The following is a 24,977-nucleotide window of genomic DNA, read 5'->3' on the forward strand; positions in this document are numbered from 1 at the left end:
CAGTGATTTTATCTACCTCTTTTCTTCCAGTTTATTTTTTTCTTTCCTTTTCACTCAACTAAAAATAATACATATAAATTTTCTATCCACCTCATACGCTTGATTTTTTTTTCTTTTCTTTTCTGGTTTTCTGCTGAGACTTGCAATATATCAAAATACCTGAATCCCTTTTATATAATCAAGTTAGCTATAAAATAAAATTGAGAGGAGTGTATCTAGGTCCCTTTGGGTTGAGAAAAAGCAAGTTCTCCATGTTAAGCAATATTGCAAAAAACATATAAATACCTGGAGAAGAGTGAGGGAGTTTCATATTTTTCAAAATTGAAAAGATGATTTTCATTTTTGTCCTGGATCTTTCTGGCCAGTACAGGGCTGGGATGGGTCCCTACTCTTGGGCACATTAACCAGAAATCCACCCAAAGACCTGAAAATGACTCCTTTCTAAAAGAGACTGTTTGATGTTACAAGAGACAGGAGTTTGTCCTGCAGCATTCCCATGCCCAGGAGTGCTGCCAACCCTAGGCCCTGTTACGAGCAACATCATCTTGCACTGAGGAATGAAGGAATGAATTATATACTGTACACTGATGAGGGTGCCAGGTAAAGCTGGTGTTTTGCAGCTGTCCTGGCTGATTCTCACAACACCCCCTTGAGACTTGTATTTTGAGCCTATTTTATCAAAGATTGTCAACAAAGTTGAAGGCATGAAACTATTAAGTATTAAGGTGGAAACAAAATTCAAAGCCAGATCTTTTAATTCCTTATCTCAACTTTTTCCCACCATTCCTCTGTGATGACATCTTCTTGTCTGTTCTCCCTGATACCAAGACGACAAACACTTAACAATAGAGTATGTAACTGTCGTCTATTTTAATGTATTCTTATTCTTAGATTTTGACCTTTCTTGGCTTTTTGGTATAAATCCTTGCTTCATTCTGTACACTCTTGCTCATTTTGATCTTGTTTAAGTGTGTTAGATTGCTGTTTTGAAATTAAAATTATTCAGAAACCAGGGTTTATTCATATTAATATGTCTTAGAGCTTATTTGGGTAGGCAGACTGCCCTACTCAAATTGTCACTGCCCCATTATTGATAAGGGGAACTTCCTTTGCAGGTAGTTGGAACCCTCTGGTTCTGGCCTTGAGAGTGATCCACTGCCTTTCCCTCTACGTCGGTGGAAACTGTCTCCCCCTTCATTCCTCCAGTGTGGTTCATTGTGGATTTGATCTCCTTCTCACATCGTGGGAGATGCTGTCCTTGTATGCTTGCTGGTGCCTCTGGCAACTTCCCACTGCTCTCTGAGGGGTATGGCTTGGTCTAGAACAGAGCTTCTCAAACTCAAAGCACAGCAGCTCTGGTTAAAATGCATAATCTGATTCAATATATCTGAGGCAGGACCTGAGATCTTTCATTTCTAAGTCACTCCAGGTGATGCCAGTGATGCTGGTTTGTAGACCCCTCCTTCTGAGCAGTAAAGTTTGAGAAACCCCACTCTGATTTCCCTATAGTATAGGCTATTCCCAATTATCCAGACTACCAAGGGGGAGCCAATTTACAGGTAATCAAACATCATGGTGAAAACAAGGCCATAGTCAGCCCTTGATTATCCAGGAATAAATTAACTGTGACAGCTACAGCAGGAACCTGGATCAGAGGGGCCAATCTCCCTAGCAGGTGTCTTTAATTAGGTTGATAATTAGGCAGCAGTTAATTAGAGTTTCTGACTGTCACAGTCCAGAAGAATGCCAACTGGTTGGGTGGGCAGCCCAGGAATGATACTTAATGGGGGCGGAACAACAAGGAGAGGACCTGAAGCCCTGCCAGCCAAGGATGTTGTGGGAGGGAGCTGGGATGGGCCATGAGCACTAACTGGGAAGGACAGAGCTTGCTACAATAGTAGCAAAGGAGACAAAAGGAGACTTTAGAACAACATGGAGGAGGGGTGCTTGGGTGGCTCAGTTGGTTAAGCGACTGCCTTCCGCTCTGGTCATGATCCTGGAGTCCTGGGATGGAGTCCCACATCAGGCTTCCTGCTTAGCAGGGAGTCTGCTTCTCCCTCTGACCTCTCTCTTCTCATGCTCTCCCTCAAGGAAATAAATAAAAAATCTTTAAAAAATATATCACAGAGGAGATAGGATTCAATAGACTTATATCTGAAAGTTGGCTTCTGAGGGGTCCTATCATGACAAAAATAGGGGTACCTACAATCTGGCCTTGGAGTACTCGCCTACCACTCTGCTCAGACTCTGAAACCCTTGTCAAGCCTACTGACCCTTGCCATGTTCATGATGTTTAATCTGACTGGCTTCTCCTAATTGAACGTGTCACTATGGATGCCTTAAATTACTCCCAAAATGATTTAATCTTGATCATTCTAATAATCTTTCAGTCTGATAATCTTTCAGTCTGACCCTTTATAGTTTATAAGCACTTCCGTGTATACTAGCTTATTTAATCCTGAAAACAATTTGGGATTGGGCAGAACACTGGTCAATGCCTCATTTATAGATAAGAGAATTGAAGCCATAAATCACAGAGTAACAGTTTATAATTGAAACTAGAATCTAAGTTTCTTTATTCTCAGGCTGGTCATCTTCCCATCATGTTTCCTGCATTGTCATTTCACTTAACATCCATGCTACATTGAAATAGTTTTAAATTAATCTTACTGAGTGAAGATCCTGAAGAAAACTTTAAAATATCAGTTTCTTTTTTCCCTCCTTTTCTTCTGGAATGCCTGGGGGAAGAAAAGTTGTTTGCTTAAATAGCTTTCTTCTAGGGGCTTACTTCATCTACTCATCAGATTAACCTAAAGCTTAGAGAAAATTAGATTCTAAAATAGGAGAGGCGTTGTTTCTGTTTCAATAGTAAATATTGTATATATGAGGCAGCTTATTCTGTATTATTCCATTCATGCAAAAGGTATGTATATATTTATCCCCATAATATCCCAACCATCTACTTGTTTGGATCATGGAATGGGGAGAGTATCCCAAACAGAGAAGAAAACTCTCATGGAGTTTAGGAAACAGAGATAGGAGTACAGGCCACTAGAGGTTGTGGGACAGAGTACAAGAGAGAAGAGAGTAACAGAATGAAAGAGACAAAGGGCCACAGAAATTTGCGTGGATGTCTCCTTGAGTCTTTCCTGAATAACAGGATGAAACTCCATGAGGTAGGACAAAAGTCAGAGAGTAATGAGCTGAATGGTTCCCAAAATTTAGACAGTCCTAGAAATTATGCAAATTCACCATTAATAATTCAAGCCATTCAATAGAAACTTCAAAAAGAGGGGCGCCTGGGTGGCTCAGTGGGTTAAGCCTCTGCCTTCAGCTTGGGTCATCGTCTCAGGGTCCTGGGATCGAGCCCCGCATCAGGCTCTCTGCTCAGCGGGGAGCCTGCTTCCCTCTCTCTCTCTCTCTGACTGCCTCTCTGCCTACTTATGATCTCTGTCTGTCAAATAAATAAATAAATAAATAAAAAGAAACATTAAAAAGAGCCACATCTTAGAAGTAGGGCTGCCCTTAAATAAAAAAATAAATAAAAATTAAATAAATAAATAAATAAAATCTTTTAAAAAATATTTTTTAAAAAATGAGGCTGCCCTATCCCTAAAATAAAAGGCAACTCCAAATGAATCATGACAAAACTTAAAAGAAACATCAAAAAGAGTTGAAGATAACCTATCAGAAAAATGCCCTACACACATTTAAGAACAAACAAAAATCCAGATACTCATCAAAATAAAATTTATAATTTCCAGCATCCAATTAAGAATTACCAGACATGCCAGGAAACAGAAAAATGTGACCCATAACTAGGAGAAAAATTAGACAATAGAAGCAGGTCCAGAAATTATAGAAATGATGGAATTGACATTAAAGTACATTAAAAGAGCTACTATAATTCTGTTTAAGTTAATAAAATATTAATATAGATTAATATACTAAGGAAAGAAGTGAAAAATATATAAAAGAACCAAATGGAATTTCTAGACATTAAAAACAATCTTGAGATTACTAGATGGGGTGGGGGTGAGAGGTTGGGAAGATGGTGAAGTAAGAGGACCCTAAAATTACCTTGTCCCATGGATAGAACATAACTCCAAAATAGCCTCCAAAATGATCTGAAGGCTGGCAGAAAAACTCCGCAACTAAAGAGAGAAGAGGCTACATCAAGGAAAGTAGGAAGGTGAAGATATAGTTTGGGACTGAAATGGACCATGGTGGTCCGTGGTGTGTAGGGAGCAGGTAGCACGGAGAAGGGCAAAACAGACTATCACACTAGGGAGTCTGCACTGGGAAAACAAATCCCCATAACATTTGGTTTTGAAAAGTGAGAGGGGCCAAATCTCATGAGTTCTTATAATCAGCAGGACTTAAAGTCTAGAATTTTAAAAATCAGAGGGCTTGGTCTGGGTGAGTCTACAGGGCATTAAGAATCTGAGACCCCATTGTTAAGGAGACAGCATTCAAATGGCAGAGATACAGCAGGGAAGAAGCAGTTTGAAAAAATGTCATGGGCAGACTGGAGGGAGAGTGTTTACTCATCCTGGAGGGTGGCCCAGAGAGGCAGGAATCACAGGAAGACCCCTCCAGGAACAAAAGAACTGTCAGGCACCATTTCCCTCCTCTGCCCACAAGCACAAACACAGTACCACTTGTGGGAGCCAGCATGGCACCAATATTTCCTACCTGACTTGCTTACACCAAGTTAGCCCCCCATGATGCTTCAGCAGATCCCCACTTCCCAGTCATGTTTGCCTCAGTCCTGGTGCTGCAGGGTTCCTACCTGAGAAGCAGCACAAAACTTGCCAGCACCCTGACTTCCCACCTGCAATTTCGGCATGGCCTTAGTTCCAGTGGCAGTGGTAGCAGGTCTCATTTTGTAAGCAGACCAGCACAAATCTTGTTAAAATGTACTCCACTTGGCCAGGGAACAAACACTGCTCACAACAGGCAAAGAGAGCCTCTCCAGACAACTGGATTGAAGGGTAAAGATGCCAGGACTAAACAGTAGGGCATGAGCAACACACACAGGAATCACTCTGAAGTACCATGTCCTGGGGAACAGGACACACTGTGCTGCAGGGCACTACAGAACCTCTTCTTCATAAAGTTATTACTTTCAAGGGCAAGAGATGTAACATACTTTCCTAATACACGAAAAACAGACATAGAGTTAGACAAAATGAGAAGATAGAGGAATATCTCCCCAGTGAAAAAACAGGACCAAACCACAACAAAAGACCAAAGTGAAAAGGATATAAGTAATATGCTTGATAGTTATTTTAGAGTAATGATCATAAAAATACTCACTGAATTTGAGAAAAAGTGGAGGACATTAGTGGGACCCTTTATAAAGAGATAAAAAAAGAACCAGTCAGAGATGAAGATAATAAATGAACATTAAAATACACTTGATGAAATAAATAGAAAGCTAGATGAAACAGAGGAATGAATTAATGACCTGGAAGACTGAGAATTGGAAATTAATAAATCTGAGCAAATTAGAGTTATGCAAACTGAGAATAGTCTTAGGGAATTTGTAATTTCATCATACATAATAACATTCATATTATAGGAGTCCCAGAAGAAGAAGAAGAGAGAAAAGAGAGTAGAAAATTTATTTGAAGGAATAATAGCTGAAAAATTTCCTTATCTGGGGAAGGACACAGATATCCAGATCCAGGAGGCACAGAGATTCTCCCTAAAAAAATTGACCCAACAAGATCCACATGACACACAATAATTAAAAGTAGTGATAAAGAAAAAGTTTTAAAGGAAGCAAGAGAAAAGACAGTTAAATACAAGGGGAAATCCCAAAGGCTGTTAGCAGATTTTTCAGCAGAAACTTTTCAGGTCAGAAGAACTTGGCATGATATATTCAGAGTGCTGAAAGGAAAAACTCTGCAGCCAAGAATACTCTACCCAACAAGGCTATCATCAGAAGAGAAGGAGACATAAAGAGTTTCCAAGACAAACAAAAGCTAAAGGAGTTCATGACCACTAAATAAGTCCTACAAGAAATATTAAAGGGGACTTTTAAATGGAAAGGAAAGACCATAAGTGAGAGTATGAGAAGTAAAAAACACCAAAGCAGTAAAAATAAGTATTTCTGTAAAAATCAGTCAAGGAATTCATAAAACAAAAGGATGTTAACTATGACACCATACACCTAGAACATGGGGTGGGGAGAGAAGTAAGAAATGGGTTCAAACTTGAGCAACCATCAGAACTTGCAGAAGTTGTTATATATAACCTATATATAGGGTTATATATAACAATATATGACCTTTTATATGTATAACCTATATATAGGGTTATATATAACAACTTCTGCAAGATATATATATGTATGTATATATAACCTCATATAGGTTATATATATATACATACATATATATATATATATATATAAAACAGAAGCAACTTGCAGAAGATGTTATATATAAACCTAATGGTAACCACAAATAAAAAACCAGTAATAGATATGCAAAGAATAAAGAGAAAGAAATCCAAGTATATCACTAAAGAAAGCCAACAAACCATGAAAGAGAGCAAGAGGAGAAAGGATCAGAGAAAAACTATAAAACCAACCACAAATCAAGTAATAAAATGGGAATAAATACATATTATCAATAATTACTTTGGATGTAAATGGACTAAATGTTCTAATCAAAAGACATAGGATGACAGAGTAGACAAAATATAAATAAAATAAATACAAAATATAAAATATAAAATATAAAATAAATAAGACCCATCTATATGTTGCCTACAAGTGAGGAGATGAAAAGACACATATCATGCAAATGATGTCAAAAGAAAACTCGGGTAGCATTACTTATATCAGACAAAATGGACTTTAAAACAAATACTGTAACAAGAGAAAAAGAAGGATACTAAGTAGTAAGAAAGGGGACAATCCAACAAGAAGACATAGCAATTATAAATATTTATATACCCAACATAGGAGCACCCAAATACATAAAACAGTTAATAACAAACATAAAGGAACTAATATATAGTAACACAATAATAGTAGGGGACTTAAATAATCAATCTACCTGGATGGACAGATCATCCAAACAGAAAATCAATAAGGAAACAATGACTTTGAATGATATGCCAGACCAGATGGATTTAACAGATATATTCAGAACTTCTACAAAAACAGATATATTCAGAACTTCTACACATTCTTTTCAAATGCATGTGGAACATTCTCCAGAATATATCACAAATTAGGCCACAAAACAAGTCTTAACAATTCAAAAAGATTGAAGTCATATCATACCATGCATCTTTTCTGACCACAACACGATGAAACTAGAAATCAACCACAAGAAAAAATCTGGAGAGAGCACGAATACAAGGAGGTTAAATAGCATGCTACTAAACAATGAATGGGTCAACCAAGAAATCAAAGAAGAAATAAAAATTTCATGAAAATGAAAGCACAATGGTGCAAAACCTTTGGGATGCAGCAAAAGTGGTTCTAAGAAGGAATTTTATAACAATTCAGGTCTACCTCAAGAAGCAAGAAAAATCACAAAAATCACAACCTAAACTTACGCCTAAAGGAGCTAGGAAAAGAACAAACAAAACCTGAAATCAGCAGAGGGAAGGAAATAATAAAGATTAGAACAGAAATAAATGATTCAAAAACTAAAAAACCAATAGAACACATCAATGAAACCAGGAGCTGATTTTTTGAAAAGATCAACAAAATGGATAAACCTCTAGCCAGTCTCATCAAAAAGATGGGGGAAAAAAAAAAAGATAGGGGGAGGCAAATAAACAAAATCAGAAATGAAAGAGGAGATCTAGCAATAGACACCACAGAAATACAAAGTATTATAAGAGAATATTATGAAAAATTATATGCTAATAAATTGGACAGCATGGAAGAAATATGTAAATTCCTAGAAACATATAACCTACCAAAAGTGAAGTAGGAAGGAAAAGAACATTTGAACAGACTGATTACCAGCAATGAAATTGAATCAATAATCAAAAAACTCTCCACAAACAAAAGTCCAGGACCAGAAGGCTTTATAGGGGCAATGATACCAAATATTTAAAGTAGAGTTAATCTTTATTCTTCTCCCAACTATTACAAAAAATGAAAAAAGAAAAACTTCTAGATTCATTCTCCAAGGCCATTATCACCCTGATACCAAAACCAGATAAAGATACCAAAAAAGAGAAAGAGAGAGAAAGAGACAGAGAGCACACTACAAGTCAATATTTCTGATGAACAAAGATGCAAAAATCCTCAACAAAATACTAACAAACCAAATCCAATAATACGTTAAAAAAATCATCCACCACGATTAAATGGAATTTATTCCCAAGATGCAAGCATGGTTCCATATTCACAAATCAATCAATGTGATATATTGCATCAATAAGAGAAAGAATAAAAACTATGTGATCATTTCAAAAGATGCAGAAAAAGTATTTGACAAAGTCCAACATCCATTCATGATAAAAACCTTCAACAAAGTGGGCTTAGAGGGAACATGCTGTAACATAATAATGGCCTTATATGAAAAACCCACAGCTAACATCATACTCAATGAGGAAAAACAGAGCTTTTCCCCTAACATCAGGAATAAGACAGGGATTTCCACTCTCACCACTTTTATTCAACATAGTACTGGAAGTCCTAACCACAAAACTAGACAATAAAAAGAAATAAAAGTCATTCAAACTGGTAAAGAAGTAAAACTTTCACTATTTTCAGATGATATACTATATATGGGAAACCATAAAAACTCCACCAAAAAATTACTAGAACTGATAAATGAATTCAGTAAAGTCACGACATAAAAAAAATCAATGTACAGAAATCTGTTGCATTCCTAAACACTAATAGTGAGGCAGCAGAAAGGGAAAGTAAGTAAACAGTCCCATTTACAACTGCACCAAAAAGAATGAAATGTCTAGGAATAAATTTAACCAAAGAGGTAAAAGATCTACACTCTGAAAACTATAAAACATGGGCAAAAGAAATTCAAGACAATGAAAAGAAATGGAAAGACATGCCATGCTCATGGATTGGAAGAACAAATATTGTTAAAATGTCTATACTACCCAAAGCAATCTACACATTTAATGTAGTCCCTATCAAAATACTAACATCAGTTTTTCACAGAGCTAGAATAAACAACCCTAAAATTTTATAGAACCACAAAAGGCCCAAAGTAATCTTGAAAAACAGAAACAAAACTGAAGATACCAAGATTCTAGATTTCAAGTGATATTTCAAAGCTGTAGTAATTAAAATAGTAATATACTGGCATAAATATAGACACATAGATCAATAGAACAAAATAGAAAAACCCTGAAATATACCCACAATTATATGGTCAATTATTCTTTGACAAAGCAGGAAAGAATATCCAATGGAAAACAGAAAGTCTCCTCCACAGATGGTGTTAGGGAAACTGGACAGCTACATGTAAAAGAATGAAACTGGACCACTTTCTTAAAAAACACACAAAAATAAACTCAAAACAGATTAAAGACCTAAATGTGAGACATGAAATGTAAAATTCCTAGAAGAGAGCACAGGCAGTAATTTCGCTGATATCAGCTGTAGCTACTTTTTTTTTTAAAGATATGTCTCCTGAGGTAAGCCAAAATAAACTATTGGGACAATATAAAAATAAAAAGTTCCTGCACAGTATAGGAAACAACAAAACCAAAAGACAACTTACTGACTGAAAGAAGATATTTACAAATGACATATCTGATACAGGGTTAGTATCCAAAGTATATAAAGAACTTATGCAACTCAACACCCCAAAACCAAACAATCCAATTAGAAAATAGGCAGAAGACATGAACAGACACTTTCCCCCCAAAAAGACATCCCACTGTCCAACAGACACATGAAAAATGCTCAACATCACACATCATCAGGGAAATGCAAATCAAACCTACAATGAGAAATCACTTCATACCTGTCAGAATGGCTAAAATCAACATCACAAGAAACAACAGGTGTTGGTGAGGATTTGGAGAAAAAGGAACCCCTTGTAAACTGCTGGTGGCAATGCAAATGAATGTAGTCACGGTGGGAAAAGGTATGGAGGTTCCTGAAAGAGTTAAAAATAGAACTACCCTACAATCCAGTAATTGCACTAGTGCGCATTTACCCCCCAAATACAAAAATACTAATTCAAAGGGATACCTGCCCTCCTATGTTTATTGCAGCATTATTAATAATAGCCAAACTATGGAAGCATCCAAGGGTCCATCAATAAATAAATAGATAAAGAATGGTGATATGGGGCACCTGGATAGCTCAGCCATTCTGTACTGCTTTTTAAAAAAGGAATTGTTGGGGCGCCTGGGTGGCTCAGTCAGTTAAGCGTCTGCCTTCAGCTCAGGTCATAATCCCAGAGTCCTGGGATCGAGCGCTGCATCAGGCTCCCTGCTCAGTGGAGAGCCTGCTTCTCATTCTGCCTCCTGCTCCCCCTGCTTGTGTACGCTCTCTCTCTGTCTCACTCTTGTTCTATCTCAAATAAATCAAATCTTTAAATAAATAAAAAGGGATTGTCATTCTTACTTTGAACGCAATATAATGCTCTCTGTAGAAGTTTTGAAAGTAGTAACAGTATAAGTAGACCACAGAAACAGTTAGAGTACTCATATGATCCTGTTTCCTGGGAACAACACCCATTCTTAATATTTGCAATATTTTCTCTTGGTCGTTTTTCTTTGCATTTTAAATTTTGAGGTCAAATTGTATAATTTTGGTTTTATTTTTTAATTTATGCTTTTAATGAATATATTTTACTGTGTATCATCTCATAAACATTTGTCTATGTCTTAAAAAAATCCTTTGTAGGGGCGCCTGGGTGGTTCAGTGGGTTAAAGCCTTTGCCTTCGGCTCAGGTCATGATCCCAGGGTCCTGGGATCGAGCCCCACATTGGGCTCTCCACTCAGCAGGGAGCCTGCTTCCTCCTCTCTCTCTGCCTGCCTCTTAGCCTACTTGTGATCTCTGTCAAATAAATAAATAAAATCTTTAAAAAAAAAATCCTTTGTAAATCTCACTTCTAATAAGTGCATAACATTCTTTAAGGGGCAAAAAATCTCTGAAAATTAAGAAAAAAAAATCACCAGATAGGAAAAAATGTATGGATTAGATCCTGCAAAAGAATAGATTAGTGAATTTAAACACATAGCAGTAGATGGTAATAGTATCCAAAATGCATATAGAGTATCCAAAAAACTATCCAAAAGGAAGCACAGGGATACAAAAGACTGAAAATAAATGAACATGGCCTCAGTGACCCATGGGATAATATCAAGTACTGTAGTGTACTTGAACTACTAAAAGGAGAAAAGGAGGGACAGAAACATATATTTGAAGGAATAATGGCTCCCTAATTTCCCAATTTGATCTAAACTATATACATTTATTGAGTCTAAGAAGTTCAATGAACCCAAAAAGTGAAAATAACTACCCTCCAAAAAACACAGTAAGACACATCAAATTCTTGAAAACAGTGTTAAGCAAAAAACCTTAAGAGTGATCAAAAGAAAAAAAGACGTCTTACCTAAAGAGGAACAAAGAATAATCATAGATTTCTTATCAAAAACTATGTAAGCCAGAGCAATGGAAAACATTTTAAATTGCTGAAAGAAAGTAATTCTACTTAGAATTCTGTGATCACTAAAAATAATGAAAGGCAAAATGAAGGTTTTTTTTTTTTTCCAGAAAAAAAATCTAGGACAGAATAGCACAAAAGGTGGGATGGAGAGTGGAAGTATAAGTTTCTTATGTTATTATTGAGGTTGTACAATAACCTTCTATAGGTTAACATAACAGTGTGAACATTTTCAAATGTAAGTCAAATCATGTCAGCTCTCTGCTTAAAACCCTCCAATGGCATCCCACTTCACTCAAAATGAAAGCTACAGTTTACAACATCATGTGAGGTTGGGTGTAATCTGAACCTACCTTCAATTCCCACCACCACTGTGACCTCAATTAATAATACACTGGCAGACAAAATTAACAAGATAGTAAACAACAAGTGTTGGAGAGGATGGGGAGAAAAGGGAACCCTCTTACACTGTTGGTGGGAATGCAAGTTGGTGCAGCCACTTTGGAAAAGAGTGTGGAGATTCCTTAAGAAATTAAAAATAGAGCTTCCCTATGACACTGCAATTGAACTACTGGGTATTTACCCCAAAGATACAGATGTAGTGAAAAGAAGGGCCATCTGTACCCCAATGTTCATAGTGGCAATGGCCACAGTCGCCAAACTGTGGAAAGAGCCAAGATGTCCTTCAACAGAAGAATGGATAAAGAAGATAATGTCCATATATACAATGGAATATTACACCTCCATCAGAAATACCCAGCTTTTGCATCAACATGGACGGGACTAGAGGAGATTATGCTGAGTGAAATAAGTGAAGCAGAAAGAGTCAATTATATGGTTTCATTTTCTTGTGGAGCATAAGGAATAACATGGAGGACATCAGAAGGAAAGGAAAAGTGAGTTGGGGGAAATATGAGGGGGAGATGAAGCATCAGAGACTGTGGACTCTGAGAAACAAACTGAGGGTTTTAGAGGGGAGGGGAGTAGGGGGATAGGTGAGTCTGGGAGTGGGTATTAAGGAGGGCAATTATTGCATGGAGCACTGGGTGTAGTGCATAAATAATGAATCTTGGAACACTGAAAAAATAATAACAATAATACATTGGCAGAAATTAATGTTTACGAGTCTCCTTTCTGTTATAAAGTTTCATCATAATTCATGATTATCTTTTCCCTGGAAATTATGAAATATTCTTTTTAAGATTTAAGGTACATGCTAAATAATACCACTTTCTTTTTCCTTGTCTGTAATTCACTCTAACAAAGAATTTCTTGCAAGTTCACATCACTCCCACTTTGCCAAATAGTCTTTCCTCCTAGAATTGAGGTCAGAGCAAAAGTTCCTGCTTGCTGGGATTTTGGTTGAAATAGATTTGAATTCATAAATCAATTTGGGGAGAATTGACATCTTAATACTGATTCTTCAAAATATATGAAGCAAAAACTGATAAAACCGTAAGGTGAAATAAATTCATAATTATGGTTGGAGATTTCAATAACCTTCTCCCAACAATCAGTAAAATATATATACTGACCACCAGTAAGGATATAGAAGACTTGACCAGTATTACCAACCAACTGGTTAACATATATAGAACATTCCACCCAGCAACAGAATACACATTCTTTCCAAGTGCCCTTGGACAATTTACTAATATATTACATAGTTGAACGATAAAACAAGTCTCAATAAATTTTGAGCATCGTCAAGTCATAGAAAGTATGTTCTCTGACCACAGTGGATTGAAAATAGGAATCAATAATAGAAAACTACCTAGAAAATCTCAAATATTTGTAAACTAAGTAACATACCTCTAAGTAACCTATGGAATGAATAATTGGATTCTATATATTAGCAACAAGCAGAAATTGAAATTTAAAAAACAATGCTATTTACACTATTACAAAAATTATGAAAATTTTAAGGATAAGTGTGAAAAAAGTATAAGACCTGTACACTGAAAACTACAAAACATCGCTGAGACAAATCAGAGAAGACTTAAATGGAAAGATATGTTAATCTTTAGTGTATCGTCTTTGTAGTACTAACTTCTCAGCTTTTTCCTCCTAGCTTTCTGGTTGCTGGTTGTGAATTTGTTGAATAAGCAACCTTCAAGTAAGTGAATTGTTACTGTATAAAAGTAGATTTAAAAAACTCAAAAGTGATTAAAAAGAGAGTTTGGAATAATTCAGTAATGAGAAACACATCAAAACCTACTTTACTGTAACTGTTATCTGTCAAAATAGAGAGATCTTCGCTTGCTGTGACCTTTGGAAATCATTCATGGAAGGGGCGGGCAGAGGGATGGGAAGTCGTGGGATGTACCCTGCATTGGTTATAGGACTAGAAGGTTGGCCAAAATTGTCTCTTTTTTCCCTTTGTAAATTAGTCTAATTTTTCTCTCTTCACCTAAGGAGGAGGCATTTCCCCTTCCCCCAAACCAGATTTGATTAAGGTATTTTATATTTCCTTAGTCACTAGTTTTAATGTTAAGCCTCACAAATTTAGAATAAAGAAATTTCGACTTGACATAACGAACATACGGATTTTGGCATATTGCATTTAATTGCATTCAAATACATAGAATATATATGGTGGAACAACAGAGAAACAATAGGCCAGGTCTAGTGAAGAATTCTAAAAGCTGGTTAATGAGCACAGACAGGACATTTAGTCCTTGCTCATACACCAATGTAGCTTTTAACTCCTTCTTTCCAGCAACTTCTGTCTGCAGTACTCCAAGTCAGGAGACATTTTTAAAAATCCTATTTCTGCTTTTCTAAATCCAGGGCGCAGTACAATTGCCATTTCTCAGATTCCTCCTCCTCCCAGCACCTAGCACGGGATTTCTTTAGGCTCTCTATTAAAACTACTGTTCTAAATTCCAATTCTAAAATGTCCGGTGCAAAATTTAGAGTTCCATTAGGAAGCTTGCTGGAGATCTGTTCAGTGCCCACTTTAGGCTCTCCTGTCACCTAAGAGAGTTTCCTGAATCAAATTCGTGACGTGCTTTGTAACTGCCTCGGCTGGAGGAGAGCTGGGCGCGGGGCCGGCACTGGACACCTGTTCCGGGCGCGGCCGCGGCCGCAGCTGCGGGAAGAGAGCGCGCGGCGAAGGGAGCGTGTAGGCGAACGCGCACGCACACGCGCGCCCGGCCGCCCCGGGACCAGGAGGGAGAGCGTTTCCAGGCGACGCGGACGTGGGGAGGGGGTCGCCACGTTCTCACAGGCGGCCTCGGTTACATAAGCGAGCCGGGCGAGGAGGGCGCTCGGTTTGCGCGGGGACTCGGGCTGTGTCTGCCCCGCCCCCGCCCGGGTGGGGTTGTGGCCCTGCGGGACCGGCCTCCCACGCCGCGCGGGGGACACCGCCCCAGCCTTGCGCCCGCCTCCGCCAGTGGTAGCCGCGGCCGCCAGCGGCCGCCCCCAGGCGCGCGTGGCTTTCGGCGAAGGCGGCGGCCACGCTCCCGCCGCCCGGCCCCAGGCAGCGGAGCATCCTCTCGCCTAGGCTTCTTCCGTCCCGGCCTACAGCTCCGCAGCCTCGCAGCTATGAGTCCCGAACCGGTGCCGCCGCCGCCCCCGCCCCAGTGCCCCGGCTGCGACTGCGGGGAGCCGTTCGCCAAGCGCTTGGAGAAGGGCGACGAGGCCTTCCGCGCCGGCGAGTATGAAATAGCAGCGGAGCTCTTTCGCTCGATGCTGGCCGGGCTGGCGCAGCCCGACCGCGGCCTGTGCCTGCGGCTGGGGGACGCGCTGGCTCGCGCCCGCCGTTTACCCGAGGCCCTGGGCGCGTTCCGAGGCGCCGCGCGGCTCGGGGCGCTGCGGCCCGAGGAGCTAGGGGAGCTGGTGGGCAGCCTCGCGTGCGCCCTGGGCCGGCGCGATTGGCGGCTACAGGATGGGAGGCCGGGCCGCGCCCCCGAGGAGCCGCGTGGGGAGCAGCCGGCCTCGGCGCCCGTCGCGCCCCGTGACCTGCTGGGCTGTCCGCGCTGCCAGCGGCTGCTCTACAAGCCGGTGACCCTACCGTGCGGGCTTACGGTGTGCAAGCGCTGCGTGGAGTCGGGGACGGCCCGGCCGCAGGCCCGGCGAGTCAACGTGGTGCTGAACGGCCTACTGGAGAAGTGCTTCCCGGCCGAGTGTCGCGTGCGCAAGCTGGCGGGCCAGGCGCGGACTCTGCAGCGACAGCAGCAGCCCGAGGCCGCGCTGCTCAGGAGCGACCAGGCTCTGGATCTGGGTAAGTCGGCCTTGGGAGCTGGCCCGCCAGCCTTGCCCACCTGTCGAGTAGCAGAGGTGGACATGGAGAGCTTTGTTCAGGCTTAGGGGCTGTTTTCTTCCGAAGGTGGTAAGGTCAGCCAGCAAGCGGGGTGGCTGGTGTCAAAGGCCAGCTGCGCCTCCTTAGTCCTGTCTTTTGCAGAACCTGCGAGGCCAAGCCTGGCTTTCACTCCTATCTGAGCTGTCTAGAAGTGAGAGGATGACCAAGTGTTTTTATTTGTCCTGCAGGAAAATGCAAATAACTAACACCCTCAAGGCGCACAAACGGAGGGCCTTGGTGATGTGGAGGATTTGCTCTGGGGGTTTCAGCTAAAGAATTCAGGAAGGATCCCTTTGCATTCTGCTTTTATTACTTGCACATTCTCTCTCAAAGGGCATTAGATGTTATGATGTGATTAGCTTATTAGATAGTTGTATTAACTGGTGTCTGTGTTTAATTTTTAAAAAATAACTAAAATCTGCGACCAGCACCAGGCTCTTTGACCCTTCCCCCCACCTGTTAAGAATGTGTAGTTTAAGAGACCAGACTTCCTTTTGCTACAGGTTGTATGTGATTTAAACCACTAGCCAAGAAGACTTGGTTTAATTTTTTGTTACTAAAAGAATCTTGTGTGCTGTAGTCATTATGCATTTTATTTTAAATTTAGAGTTAAGGTTTTCCCTTTTAGAGGGTGCACCTGTGTTTAAACTGGGGGATTCTTTGTTGAAGTAGAGCAGTGAAATTGCGTTATATAACAAGTATTATGTACCGTTTTTGCAGCCAATATATCCACACTTTAGCAGGCTGTATATTCTTGAATTTTCATCTGTCTTGTTTATGTACATGTAGCATGGAGCAGCACTATCCAGTGGAAATACTGTGTAAGCCACATAATGTAGTTTTAAATTTCCTTTTTGCCACATGTAAAAAGTGAATAGAAGCAGATGAGATTTATCTTAATATTTTTTAAACCTATACATCCAGAATATTATTTCAACATACCTTCAATGTAAAAAAATGGAGATTTTACTTAAAAAAACTTTCAAATGCATTGTGTATTTTACATGTGCTGCCTACCCGAATTTGGATACAAAATTTTCATCAGAAATACTTCCTTTATACTTCAGTTTCATAGAATTTAGAGTTGAAAAAGTAGATTGTCCTATTGAAATTGTTCCAAATTCAAAGTTTCAGCTTTTAAATTTAAATTTAAATTAGTTAAAATTAAAAAGTAAATATCTCCATTCCCCTGTTGCTCCAGCCCCATTTCTGTTGCCTTCTAGCCACACTAGTAGCTAGTGGCTACTGTCTTAGACAATAGAAGTATAGAATTTTTAAAATCAGTTGTTGGGGTTCCTGGGTGACCAAGTCAGTTAAATGGCAGACTCTTGATTTTGGCTCAGCTCAGGATCTCAGGGTCCTGAGATCAAACCCAGTGGCAGGCTCCCTGCTCAGTGGGGAGTCTGCTTTTCTCTGTCTCTCTCTCCCCTTCCTCCATCTGCCCCTCCCCCTGCTCATGCTCTCTCTAAAATAAATAAATCTTAAAGATTAAAAAGAAAACAGCTGCTGGAAATGTAGATCACAATATCAACTGTTGGAGAAGATGGAGAAAACGAGAACTATCATATGCTACAGATGGGTCTGCAAATTATACACCTGGAAAATTGTTTGGTAGTATTTGAAATGTTAGATAGGCCCTTTGGCTGAGCAGTTTCAGTAAGGTTTGCATGTATGTGCACTCAAAGAATGTACAAGAATGTGCAAGAGTGTATATCCTTATGTAGAGATAGCCCTGAAGGGGAAGCAACCCAAATGTGCAATAAGAATTCAGTAAGGGGGGCGCCTGGGTGGCTCAGTGGGTTAAGCCTCTGCCTTCAGCTCGCATCATGATCTCAGGGTCCTGGGATCGAGCCCCATATCGGGCTCTCTGCTCGGCAGGGAGTCTGCTTCCTGGTCTCCCTCTGCCTGCCTCTCTGCCTTACTTGTGATCTCTGTCAAATAAATAAATAAAATAAAAATCTTTAAAAAAAAAAAAGAATGCAGTAAGGGACTATATTATGATGCCTTCTTTTTTTTTTTTTTTTTTTGACAGAGAGAGATCACAAGTAGATGGAGAGGCAGGTAGAGAGAGAGAGAGAGAGAGAGAGGGAAGCAGGCTCCCTGCTGAGCAGGGAGCCCGACACGGGACTCGATCCCAGGACCCTGAGATCATGACCTGAGCCAAAGGCAGCGGCTTAACCCACTGAGCCACCCAGGCGCCCCATTATGATGCCTTTTGAAATACTATACAGAGAGAAAGTAAACCAGCTACAGTTGCACACTACAGTGTGAAGAAATCACAATGTTGGGTGAAAGAAGCCAGACTCAAAAGCATTTCTACTGTGTGATTCTATTTGAAAATCCAAACAGGCAAAATTCCTATAGCATATTATAAGTAAGGGCAATGGTTACCTTTGGGAAGCAAAATATTAACAGATTGAATCCAGTGGTACACTTAAAACACATCACGATCAAGTGTTCATTTAATCCTTGTATATCAGCCAATGTAGTTCACTACATCTATAGAGAAAAATCATATGACCTGTGTTAACATCTTTTAGGAAAGTAGGAATACAGGGGGACTGTCTTAATATATTAAGGAATATCTACAAGAATCTGTAGCAGGGAAATACAAATCAAAACCACAATGAGATATACCACACACTTGTGAGAATGGCTAAAATTAACAACTAAGGAAACAACCAATGTTGGCGAGGATGTGGAGAAAGGGGGACCCTCTTACATTGTTGGTTGGAATGCAAGCTGGTGCAGCCACTCTGGAAAACAGTAGGAGATCCCTCAAAAAGTTGAAAATAGAGTTACCCTATGACCCAGCAATTACACTACTGGGTATTTAGCCAGAGGATACAAAAATAGTAATTTGAAGGAGCACATGCACCCCACTGTTCATAGCAGCAATGTCCACAATAGCCAAACTATGGAAAGAGTCCAGATGTCCACTGATGGGTGAATGGGTAAAGATGTATATATATGCAATGGAATATTCCTCAGCCATCAGAAAGAATGAAATCTTGCCATCTCTAATGACATGGATGGAAATGGTATTATGCTAAGTGAAATAAGTCAGAGAAAGTCAAATACCATATGATTTCACTCATATGTGGAATATAAGAAGCCAAACAGATGAATATAGGGGAAAGGAAGGAAAAGTAAAATAAGATAAAAATGGAGAGAGAGGCAAACAATCAGAGACTCTTAACTCTAGGAAACAAACAGGGTTGTTGGAGGGGAGGCGGGTGGGGGAAAGGGATAGTTGGGTGATAGGCATTAAGGAGAGCACTTGATATATGTAATAACACTGGGTGTTATATGCAGCTGATGAATAACTAAATTCTACCCCTAAAGCTAATAATACACTATATGTTAACTAAATTGAATTTACATTTAAAAAAGTCTTAAGCAACCATCATAATGATGAAATACTGAATGTTTTCCCACTGAAGGAAAAGGTGACAATGGTGTTCGCTGACATTGAGGCCATTTTGCATTGTGTTAAGATTCTAGCTGGTGCAACGAGGAGAAAAAAGGTATTGAGGTTGGAAAAATAAAACATTTGTAGATGACATGTTGGAGTACCTAGGAACTTCAGAGGAACATTTGAACTATTAGAAATTATAAGTGGATTATCAAGATTGTTGACTATAAGGTTAATACAGAAAGATCAGTGATAATTATATATGCTTAGTTAAAAAATAGAATAGAAAATCCGCTTATGTAATCAAAAAAATCGTCAGAGTAGATCTTGAAATACCTGAAAGTTGTTCAAGACCTCTATACTGAAAATAAAACGCATTTCTGCGAGAAATTAAATAAGTGGGAGACGTCAGTTTTGTGCATATTGAACCACAGACTCAGTGCATTCTCAGTCAAAATCTCAGCTCACAGTTTGGGTGGAAATTGATGAATGGCCAAGGCAATAATGAGGAAAAAATAAGAAAGCTGGAGAACTGATACTGCAAGATACAGAGGCTTAGTATAATACAGCTACAGAAATTAGCACAGAGTTGTATTGGCCCAAGTATAGACACATAGAAAAGAGGGGTGCCTGGGTGGCTCAGTGGGTTGGAGCCTCTGCCTTTGGCTTGGGTCATGGTCCCGGGGTCCTGGGATCGAGCCCTGCGTCAGGCTCTTGGGTCTGCGGAGAACCTGCTTCCTCCTTTCTCTCTGCCTGCCTCTCTGCCTACTTGTGATCTCTGTCTGTCAAATGAATAAATAAAATCTTTTAAAAATTAAAAAAAAAATAGTCTTACTCTGTTGCTTATCCATTTGGGAAAAAATGAACCTAGATGCCCATTGCACATCACACATGGAAATTATAATCAGATATCTAAAAGAAATCATAGAATATTTTCATAAACTTAGGGTAGGTGATACTTTTTAAGACACAAAAAGCATAACCATATAGGAAAAGATAGATAAATTTGATTTAATTAAAATGAATAATTTCTGTTTTCTCAGAGACCTCCCAAAAGAGTAAAAAGGTGATGGGTATTTGTAATATGTATCTAAATGAGAATGTTGATTCAGAATACTGTAAAGAATGTGTGTAGTTCAAGAGCAAAAAAGGAAGTCTGTCTAATAGGCAGAGTTGAACAGATGCTTTGTAAAACTAGATATTAAAATGGGCAATAAATATATGGAAGGGTGCCCAATGTAATTACTTACCAAATGCAAATTTAAGATATTAAAGCATACCTGAAAATGAAAAAGAGTAACTGTATCTAGTTTTGGCAAGTATTGGAAGTAATCGAAACTCTTATATTGCTGGTGGAAGTGAAAACTGGTGCAAGTTAAATATGTTTGGGAGTGCCTACAAAAGATAAACATAAACATAACTTCTGGCACAGTATTTCCTCTTTTTAGCATATGCCAAATAGAAATTAATGCTTATGCCAACAAAAGACATCTGTAAGAATCTTCATGGCAGATATATGTACACATGCACACACACACATATATATACACATAAATATATGCCAAAAATATTTGGATAACAACCCACCAGTAGAATGAGTATTAAGTCATACAGTGCATTATGCAGCAGGTTTTTTTTTTTTAAGAAACAGATATACAGCAATATGGAGGCTAGTCTTACATATATACATTAGTTGCCAAAATCTTAATTAAATTTCATAGTATTTAAATCCAGCCATACAGTAAGACTGAAGGTCAAGATGAGCTCATCCCAAGAATTTAAGGGTATTTCAGTATTAGACAAATTGTTCAATATAATTCACTATAAAGACAGATTTAAGGAGATACACTCCCAAGGAACCTCTCACATACTGTTATAATGCTTTCGTAGAAAATTAGGAATAAAAAGAAATGTAACTAATTTGATGATGATTCTCTGTCAGGAGCTTACAGTAAACATAATTTATGTTAAAACATTCCACGTGTCCTTTTTTAAATTCAAGAATAAGAGAAAAATGTCTGCTATCACCACTGTTACAGCAATGTGGAAGTAAGAAACGCAAGAAATAAAACCTAACATGCCAGAGCATGCCACCTTGCGCACGATATGGTTGTTTAGAAGAGTCAAGAGAATCAACTCTGGCAAAGTGGGAACAAAGTGAGAGATCTTCAGTCTCATCCACATTTGCAGCACGAGTATTTAAGTTCGAACTATAGTTCTAGCAGGCTTTTTTTTTTTTTTTGAGATTTCCAAAATCTCTACAGGTTATTTCTGTATTTGAAAGTGCATTTAATTGTGCATTTGAGGAACTTTCACTTAGTCTTCAATTGGAAATGATTAATCTGTAATTATATTTACTGTACAATGACATACTCCAGAGACAAATGTGAGAAGAATCTAATAGAATTCTACAAAGAACTTCTAAACAACAAAATGCTCATTTTAAAACCATATGCTTGTAGATTGATATCCATATTTCATATTCCAAGATGAAAAACATAAAATCTCATTATAGATCATAACCAACTCATGAACATTTTCAATTTATTTTGATTATAGGGAACACCAACTTTGAACTTTAAGGAAATGTCCCTTCTCCTAAAGAATTCCATTCTTCTAATTAGTAGACCTGTGTTAACAAAAAAGTACTAAATTATTACTGTTATTTTTAAATTTTGTCAATAAAAATTTTTGTGTGAAAATTTGTTTTCTCTCTTGTTATATAGGTACCTGTACAATAGCCTTAAGTTTCTTCCTGGCCTACAAAACCTAAAATACTTACTGTTTGGCTTTTTGCAGAAAAAAAGTTGTTGATCTTTACTCTAACCAGTCAATGTTATTTTAAAAGATTCAACTTTTATTGCTAGATTCTCCATTTCTGCCATTTCTTTCCTCTTTTTCCACCTTTTTTCCTTGTCAGATCTTCCATATATCACACATATGTAGCAATAACACAGTCATAAGTAGCCCCACCATGTCTTGATATAATATCCTTTTGCATGAGTTTGTTATGCACACTTGCTCACTTACCTGTATAAACTAAGAGGAGACATGGTGGCATTTGGAAAGCACCAAGTGCCTAGTTTGAGAGAGAGAGTCAGGGTCTAGGATTTGGAGCAGACTGAAACAGGTATTAGGTAGAGAAATGAGAACACATTAGGTACTTAGAATATTTATTGTCAATTAAAATGCATGCTGTTGCTCTATGACAAAGATGCTGTGATGAGTATAGGTAGACTGAACCAGGTCCATCAGTATGAAAATGGCTGTGATGGTTCTCCTTTCATGAGCTCTGGCTTTGTCACTTTCCCATTGTACCTTGCCAAGTCAGGGACTTCACATACCATACATCAGCTCACAGAGTCACTCTTGACTTCTATGTAGGTAGGTGTTTCTCCATAGTCTCATACGAGCAGTTTTCAAGCTCTCTTCTATTTGAGGAAGTTTTTTTTCCCCTTCTTTTCTCACTTAAGAGGACATACTGTAGATACAGTTATGATGGTAAGTCGACATCCATGCAGTTGTATAAGAAAACGAATTATGCGTTTTTGTTTCTTGAGTATGAATTTCCTTGTGTACTTTCAAGAGAGTTATTTATTAAAGATTTTATTTATTTATTTAACAGAGAGAGCACAAGCAGACAAAGGGAGAGGGAGAAGCAGGCTCCTCACTTAGCAAAGAGCCTGATGCAGAGCTTAACCCCAGGACCCTGGGGTCATGACCTGAGCTGAAGGCAGATGTGTAACTCTTTGAGCCACCTAGGCACCCCTCAAGAAAGTTATTTTAACTCTTCATTTTTAAGGCCTAGTTATAGCATTAAGATGATTCAGCATTTACTAATTATTGTAGATTATGCTATGCCTAGTGTGTTTTCGGCAGTCTGTTCTTGGTGCATTTTGAAGTCTTGTTGATACTCTTTCTGTTTTCCTGAGAGAAGCTATGTAAAGTATACTTACCAAGCTATTAAACCACATATGATTTGAGGGAGGAAATATTTCTTTTGCCTTTATGTTTATTTTCCAATTTAATATTTTTAGTGACCTAAAGATTTATTTTTAAATGTAGTCATTTTAATTTTTTTCTATTGCCCATGTCTTTCAGCTCCTAGAGATAATTCGTTATTGCTGCTGCGAGCAGAGTTATATTTAACCATGAAGAACTACGAGCAGGCTCTCCAGGATGCCAATGCAGTTTGTCAGAATGAACCTCTCTTAACTAAGGTATTTGACTAAAGTGTTTGTTGGCTTTGGAGATAATAAATGTAAGTTTATGGGATTTTCTTAAGAATAAACTAGTGATTGTGATTAGGTACCTACACACAGTATTCATTTCCTTCATGATAGTAGTCTAAATGTAGCAATCCACTTCGTAATAAGCCAACTCAGTTTAAAAGACCAAAAAGTCTCCCAAATGGATTTAGTTAAGAAACACTACTGGGTATTTACCCCAAAGATACAGAGGTAGTGAAAAGAAGGGCCATATGCACCCCAGTGTTCATAGCAGCAATGGCCACAATAGCCAAACTGTGGAGAGAGCCAAGATGCCCTTCAACAGACGAATGGTTAAAGAAGATGTGGTCTGTATACTCAATGGACTGTTACTCAGCCATTAGAAAGGATGAATGCCCAACTTTTGTATCAACATGGATGGGACTGGAGGAAATTATGCTGAGTGAAATAAGTCAAGCAGAGAAAGCCAATAATCATATGGTTTCACTTATTTGTGGAACATAAGGAATAACATGGAGGTCATTAGGAGAAGGACAAGAAAAGTGAAGGAGGGAGCATCAGAGGAGAGATGAACCATGAGAGACTGGACTCTGAGAAATAAACCGAGGGTTTTAGAGGGGAGGGGGATGGGGGATGAGTGAGCGTATGGTGGGTATTAAGGAAGGCACATATTGTATGCAGCACTGGGTATCATATGTAAACAATGAATCTTGGAACACGACATCAAAAACTAATGACGTACTGTATGGTGACTAACATAACACAATAATTAAAAAAAAAATAGTTTAGATTACTTTTAGGAGATATTTAGCTGAATAATATGACTTTTTAATAAGTGAATATATAAACACAATGATAAAATTGTATAAATTTGTGAACAAAGGGGAAATGTTTAAAATTACACTTTAGTAAGTTCCTATAATAATCATGATTAACAGTTGGGCCCTAATATGCATGGAACATATATATGTTGTTAGTGAAAGGTAAGTGTTTTGTATGTATTTTGGGATAATTTTAGCCTATGTTGGAAAGGTCTAATATTGCTTTCTGTGATGACACAAAATAAAGTTTGTTAATATAAAAATGATAGCTGAGGAGTGCCTGGGTGGCTCAATGGGTTAAGCCTCTGCCTTCAGCTCAGGTCCTGGGATCGAGCCTCGCATCGGGCTCTCTGTTCAGCAGGGAGCCTGCTTCCCTCTCTCTCTCCATCTGCCTCTCTGCCTACTTGTGATCTCTCTCTGTGTCAAATAAATAGATAAAATCTTAAAAAAAATAAAAAGATAGTTTAAGTTGTCGCTGAGGATTAAAAAGACAAACAATGATAGTTGTAGCTTTTTCATGAATCTCTGGATTTATAAAACCCAAAAGAGATTTTAAAGTTTTAAGGAGCTCGTAATGAAAT

The 24,977-nt window shown here is 38.7% G+C and overlaps 1 protein-coding gene across 1 annotated transcript in view; it reads left to right on the forward strand.

Annotated features, from left to right (window-relative positions):
* Nucleotides 1-15,174: 15,174 nt before the first annotated feature.
* LOC111155935 (LON peptidase N-terminal domain and ring finger 2) overlaps nucleotides 15,175-24,977 on the forward strand; it is a 38,221-nt gene continuing 28,418 nt past the window's right edge. Inside the window, exons 1-2 of the mRNA XM_022516418.1 lie at nucleotides 15,175-15,853; nucleotides 23,448-23,566. Coding sequence (XP_022372126.1) covers nucleotides 15,175-15,853; nucleotides 23,448-23,566 — 798 coding nt within the window. The remainder of the gene's footprint in view (nucleotides 15,854-23,447; nucleotides 23,567-24,977) is intronic.

This window comes from Enhydra lutris, unplaced genomic scaffold (genome assembly GCF_002288905.1).
Source record: "Enhydra lutris kenyoni isolate GAN:26980312 unplaced genomic scaffold, ASM228890v2 scaffoldscaffold44, whole genome shotgun sequence".
NCBI classification, from domain to species: domain Eukaryota; kingdom Metazoa; phylum Chordata; class Mammalia; order Carnivora; family Mustelidae; genus Enhydra; species Enhydra lutris.